This window comes from Triticum urartu, chromosome 1, assembly GCF_003073215.2.
Source record: "Triticum urartu cultivar G1812 chromosome 1, Tu2.1, whole genome shotgun sequence".
In the NCBI taxonomy this organism is placed as follows: Eukaryota; Viridiplantae; Streptophyta; class Magnoliopsida; order Poales; family Poaceae; genus Triticum; species Triticum urartu.
In genome coordinates this window covers 525,025,922-525,032,994 of record NC_053022.1, presented here as the reverse complement: position 1 = coordinate 525,032,994, position 7,073 = coordinate 525,025,922, and the positions used below count along the sequence as shown (strand labels likewise).

The window sequence follows — 7,073 nt, the reverse complement described above, 5'->3', positions numbered from 1 at the left end:
AAGCTTGCCATCTAGGTAACGACGTGTTGTTTAAATTTGTATGTGATTGGTTGTAAGATGATGGTTTACTCGATGTGGTGTTGAATGAGTGGTGAGATACTCGCAAAAAAGTAGTGGTGAGATGAGCAACGAGGATCCATATCTATGTAGATTTACATCTGAGGTCGTCTTGGAGGCGTAATCGGCCAAACAGTACTCTGAATGCCAAATCTCAGCAGTCTGAGCACATTTTCGGCCCCAGAGATAAGATCGGATGGCAATGATCCAAAGAACAAAGTTGTTCATTTTGAGCATACCGAGATTTTTCATATTGGACAATTTTTCAGTTCAGGCCATCTTGATTACCTTTTCTATTGTGTCAAAAACTGGTGTCAACACACTCCCTACCACAATTGCTATCTCACATATGATTGATAATGTTAGTATGAGGCCAAGTAATCCCCTTATATTCACTGTTTCCGCATGTTCCATCCAAAAACATGCGCCACCCTCAGTATATTTCGGCTCTATTTCCTTCCTGGTACTAAGTGTTTCACTTCCTTCTCAGCGAATAGGTAGCTCTTTTATGGTTGCAACAAGAGTGAGGTTGTTTAGTTTCACTTGCACGGATTTGCTCATTAGAATCTCCATGACCAATCCTATTAAGAAATTGTGATGTGTGTCTGAGATTAATTTTGTGAGGGAAATATGTGCCTCAGTTGTATTGTATTGCTTTCTACAAAAAAGTTGTGGTGTCTGCCTACTCTCGCACAGAAACTTCTGTAGTTCAGCTGGAGGCACAGCCCAACCAACTTAGCTAGCCACCAAGGACAAACCAAGACAGAATATTCTACCTTCCTTTCTGCATAGAAAAACTTTTGTTTTGTTTTGAGGGCACATTCCAAGTGGTTGACAAAATCAAAACAAGGCGTGTTGACATATGTATCTTCATTCTATCATTATTATTTCAGAGAAGGCCATTTGCAATGTGATGACAGGAATATATAGGCCGGATTTTTTGATCTGCAGTGGATTCTAGCTTGTGACTTTTGATCGTTGTCGACTCTAGTTTGACCATTTACGTGTCATCGCTAGTTCAAGGTTATAAGAGTACAATTGGACATTCAAATAATCTAGCACTTTCGCTACTACCAATAATTGTTTAAGAACAAACTAATGTAGCAATAATTAAAATTCAAATTGCATTTTTTTCAATTGGGAAATTCACAAACAAATCTTAATTTTTTTACAAGGCGGAACTATCCACAAATAGATACAAAAATATGATATTCTAGGGGTAAATATATAATATCAAAGCTAGTGCATTCTACAAGAATTTCACAAATATTAAGTCTATGATTAATTCCAAATAGAATAAAAAATATTGACAATCAAGTGTACATATGATTTGAAGTTCAAACAGACAACATTGTTCAGATATAAGTTCATTTTATTTATGATAATTCAGTTTCTATAAGTCAATAACCCGAGATGCTTGACATATTCATCTAAAAGTTCATTCAAATCTAACAGCATGCAGCACCGCTTCTTGGTTGTAGTAGGGACCTAGTTTCATTCATCATCTTGTATTAGTAGATTATAACCGTATAGCTATGGAATAAAACTCACTTACTCCCCGCAAAAAAATTCTAAAAACTTCTAGATTTTTTACTTGATTGACATATCAGTCCACTCGTTTCCAAAAATATAGGTCCGAGAATGCCCCCATCTTGCTCTCTTTAATTAAGAAGGTTGTTTGTGTTTGTGTGTGTGTGTGTGTGTGTGTGAGAGAGAGAGAGAGAGAGAGAGAGAGAGAGAGAGAGAGATCTACTGGGTGAAAGGAGCTCGGTTAAGGACTTGAGTATGTGACCTGAGGGTCGTAGGCTATGTGAGGTACTTTTAGGTCAGGGTCGCTATCATCCTCTAGGGCGTATATAGAATTATTTACATAGAAATAGATTAAAAAGTGCTAAATTAGATCAAATAAGACGCAAAAACTCAGAGCACCCCCAAAATGTTCAAAACTTCACCAATTCTTCATTTTTTGTCAATCTTTGCCATGCTTAGATTAGTGCAGCATTAAGTGTAGGAATCCAACCCATGCAACCTGAGTTTGCACGTCGCGGACGCTAATTTGACCATTTATAAACTATGGCTAGTTCAAGTTTACAATGCAACTATGTACAAAAGGGTCTAAGACAGGGGACCCGATGTCTCCTATCTTGTTCAACATAGTGGCAGATATGTTGGCAATTCTCATAGGTAGAGCTAAAGAGGACGGCCAAGTAGGAGAACTAGTACCACATCTTGAGGATGGTGTCTATACCACAATATGCTGACGACACTATTATTTTCACAGAATATGATCTGGCAAAGGCCAGAAATATGAAGCTCATGCTATGCCTATTCGAACAATTTTCGGGATTAAAGATTAATTTTAACAGAAGTGAATTGTTCTATTTTGACAGAGCCATAGATGAACAAGATGCTTATAGACAATTGTTCGAATGTGGACTGGGTACGCTACCTATCTGGGCATACCAATTCACCATCGCAAGCTTTTTAATAAGGAATGGAAGTGTGTTGAAGATCGATTTGAAAAAAACTAAGCTGTTGGAAGGGTAAGCTTATGTCTTACAGTGGTCGGTTGGTACTGATAAACTTAGTGCCCACGGGTATGCTGATGTTCCTTATGTCTTTCTTTCAAGTACCGATAGGGGTACGGAAAAGGTTAGATTTCTATCGATCACGACTTTGCTATCAATGCGGTGAAATAAAGAGAAAGTATAGGCTAACGAAGTGGGATATCATTTGTAGACCAAAGGACCAGGATGGGCTCGGGATTGAGAATTTAGAGGTAAAAAATAGATGTCTGCTCAGTAAATGGTTGTACAGGCTTTCTGTTGAGACCAAAGGCACATGGGTATAATTTTTTCGTAATAAGTACCTACAATTTAAGACCTTGGCCTAAGTTACCGTTAGACCCCAATGATTCACCTTTCTAGATGGGGTTAATGAGAACGAAATCGGTCTTCTTTCATAGGACTAAATTCATGATAGGAAACGGTAATTCGACTAGATTCTGGGAGGATACTTGGCTAGGGGAGACGCCTTTAGCCACATAATATCTGTCTCTGTGTAATATTGTACAGCGTAAGAAGGCTTATGTTGCCATGGTATTACAGTATACTCCTCTAAAGATTCAATTCCAGAGATCTTTATTAGGAGACCAATGGGACGCATGGCTACATCTAGTGCGAAGGTTGATGGATGTTCACATCTCTGATGAGCCAGATACTATTTACTGGAGACTATATAGGAATGAAATCTTCATAGTGAAATCTATCTATGTAGACTTAATTGACTCTGGTCCAATTTTGAAATCGATACATATTTGGAAGATTAAAGTGGCTTTAAGAATCAATGTCTTCATGTGGTTACTTCACAAGGAAGTGACTCTGACCAAGGATAACTTGGCAAAGCAAAGTTTGTAGGGTAGCCAACGATGAAACTATTAAACACCTCTTTCCCGATTGTCCCCTTGCCAAACTATTATGGTGTTCAATTCATATAGCCTTTAATATCACCCCTGCAAATAATATTCACACATTATTAAGGATGTGACTAAATGGAGTAGAGTCAAATAATGTGAGGCATTCGAATAGGAGTACGCATTACTTTGGGCTATATGGAACATCGGAAATGATATGGTTTTTAATAGACAAACTCGTACAATTTTTTTGTAGGTTATCTACAGGGTCACTACTTGGGTCAGTACGTGGTCGTTACTCACTCTTGCGGAAACTAGGGAGCCTTTGGTTACTGGGTCTACCCGATGAGAGATGGTAGTTCGGGATATCTACAACCGGTTTGGATGGCGGCCCAATAATAGGCTAGGTGTTTAGTCATCTCATTCTATTTTGGCCGTTCGTGGCAACTTTTACGTTTTCTTTAACTTTTTTTGCTCCGAGCAAGCTTGTACTAGACAACGGACCTTTCAGATTATTTGTTTAATAATAGGGTTGCATGCATCATTCTGGATCGGAGAGGCCGGGGTTGATCCTCATTTTTTTAAATGCAAGGCTTACTTGTTCCTGGGAACATGTTATTGGAGCATTAGGTTTTTCAATTTGGAGGAGGTAGTTTGCATGTTTTTATAAAAGCAAATTCTTCACAAACGCACACATATACCCCTTGCTGTTTCTAATCTCTTTTACCCTGTTTCGAGGAGAAAAAAAAGATCAAAATTAGAATTTGTCGCAAAAATTTGCAGGGGCACGCACCTACCTAGCATGGCCTGGCTGCACGATTGCATCACGATTCGCAAAGTCATTGGATTCCGCATGAGGGCACAACATGTTTTAAGTTAGTTTCTGTAACTTGGTGATTTTGGTGTTCGCTGGTTTCAAGTTTCCGAACTTGAAACATGGTGAAGTTTTTTTTAAAAGAACGTCAAAGCCTATTCGAAGGCGGTCTTATTTGAAAGCTCTTGTCGCAAGAAACACGAATATGCATATCACAAATCCTAGTGCGGTTTCTGAAACTTGCAGATTTGGTTTTCGCTCGTACCTAGTTTCAGAGTGTGAAACTTGTTGAAGTTTCAAAAACTCATCGAATCCTACTCAAAAGTGGTCTTATTTGAAAGCCCTCTGCACAAGAAACACATATATTCAAACTCCTATGGCGTTCACTCAATTCAAAGGATACAAAAGATTCAAAATTGAAACCCAAAAATGGGGATGGTTCCCTGCAGCTGCGTGCCACAAATCCTCTCTCAAATTTGATGCCTTTTTCTATGTGGATAGGTTCGCTTTACTACATCAAAGCGAATAGAGAAAACAGTAAACTGGAGGATGGGATTTGTTAATGATCTTGCTAGTTGTATGAAGGCCAGGGAAAGCAATATCTAGGCATGTCAAGCACGGCAACAACATTTCACTTGCTCTGCCTTCTAGCAAATAACTTGCTCTTAAAAAAAGGCTACTGTATTTTTTTCAAATTTAGGAGCGTAGCTCCCAATTTCATTTCATGGAGAATGAAACTGATAAATACAGAACAACTGTCTCAGCTGATCCATCAAAATAAAGGTTCAGCAAAGCTAGTAAAAAAATTGAACCAAACCCATAGAACAATCATTCTACGGTATATATTAATAAATCAAAAATCCATATTTACATGCCAAAAAAAAGAAAAAAGGGAATCTACAATGGACACTATCCAATGCTAGTTTTGGGAATCTTCATGGATAAACTAGTATCAAGCTTGATCGACTCAATCGCTGAGTTGTTCCCTGAATTTTACTTTTATCCTATGTCTGAGGAGAAGATCAGATCTGAGCAATCGTCTCCATGAGAGCATTGAAACTGTATGAGCTTGGAATATTTTGTCGTTTCTCTGCATCGAGATATGCCAACATCCCATGGTAGTAACTTCAAAGGCAATGGGTCTTGGCAGAGTATTCATAAGCAGTTTGATCTCATCAAAATTTGAAATACCCTTGTTTTTGTTGTGTACAATTGAATCCTAGCAACCCAGAGCAAAGTCATAGTCCCAAAACAAGTGCATAGTTGTTTCTTCCACATTATTCTGATAGATTTCACAGTTGTAAGAGGGCAAGTGGAAGGTTTTCCGATGTAGAAGGTTTCTTGTGTTAACTCTATCATGTAACAAGAGCCACAAAAAGATTTTAAATCTGGGCATGGAGGCATTTTTCCAAAGCTTTTTGAAGAGAGGATCCGCAGGCGGCCTAGCTGTCAGGCTTTTATGCATCTTGATTGAAGAGAATTCGAAGTCTCCCCATGGGTATTTCCATCTGTCCCTATTACTGGAAGTTTGAATAGCCTGAGTGATACTTTGAATCTCTTGGAATTGTTGATAAGCCTGAGCAGACAATGGAGTATGAAAGCCCTAAAGAGGATCTAAATTCTGAGTAAGCTCCTGTATGGACATAGTAGCATTGATAGCAAAGGATAAGAGCTCAAGGTATTTGTTCTTGAGGATTCCATGCCTCGAGTCATCCTGTCAGAGCAAGATTGTGTTACCTTGCCCCACAATTCCTTGGGTTAAAATCTTGAAATTAGGTAACAATATAGCCACGTATTTTCACCAAAAGGAACCCAGTTCGCTGTTAGAATGGAAACCATCAGAGTAGTATGATTCCTAGATGAGTTTCACCCAAGGGAGTTTGTCCTCATGAAAGAACTTGTGTATGTGCTTCATCAATAGGCACTTGTTGTGAGAGGCCAGATTTAGAACCCTAAGGCCTCCTTGATCTTTTGGGATACAAACTTTTTCCCAAGCAATGAGAGCAGGGCCTCTATCTTGTCCACCATACTTTCTCCAAAAACGGTGTCTCAAATATTTGTTGATATGTTCAAGAATTCCAACTGGCGGCCTTAATGTGCTCATGTAAAAAGTGGGCAGGCTGGTGAAGACTAGTTTTAGCAGTGTAAGCTTGTCACCATATGAAAGAAATGTGGAGCAGCCAGTCAATCTTTTATCAATCCTTTGCAACATAGGAGCAAAATCTACCAGTTTTGGCTTGATCAAACTAAGAGGCAGACCAAGGTAAGTGAATGGAAGGCTACCAACAGAACATCCCAATGTAGTGGCCAGAGGAGTCATCGTATTTTGATTTGTGTTGATGGGCACCATAATGGTTCATAGTTTATTCTCATCCCAGTGAAAACAGAGAAGTGCATCGGGAGGTTCTTGAGTTGTTGGATATGGGTTGTACATGCAGGCATTATCAGAACGGTGTCATCAACATGTTGTATTACAGAAAAATCAGAGCATGGGTGATTCTGAAGAGGAGCTTTGATAAGATCTGTGTGCATGGCCTCATTTAGGATTGACTGCAAAGTATGAGCTGCAAGTACAATAATAAAGGGGAAAGAGGATCTCCTTGTCTAATACTTGTTCCGCAAAGGAACTACTTGCCAGGGACACCATTCAATAATACAGACGAATACCCAGATTTGAAGATCATATTCATCCACATAAGCCATTCTTCTCCAAAACCCCTTGCTTTTAAGATCTCTAGAATAGTGCCATGCTCAGTTAAGTCAAAAGCTTTTTCAAAGTCAAGTCTTAGT

General features: G+C 38.9%; 1 protein-coding gene across 1 annotated transcript in view; it reads left to right on the top strand.

The window, feature by feature from the left end:
* The window catches only part of LOC125533041 (ABC transporter A family member 2-like), an 8,938-nt gene extending 5,802 nt beyond the window's left edge, over window positions 1–3,136 (top strand). Inside the window, exon 14 of the mRNA XM_048696842.1 lies at window positions 3,132–3,136. Coding sequence (XP_048552799.1) covers window positions 3,132–3,136 — 5 coding nt within the window. The remainder of the gene's footprint in view (window positions 1–3,131) is intronic.
* Window positions 3,137–7,073: the final 3,937 nt, after the last annotated feature.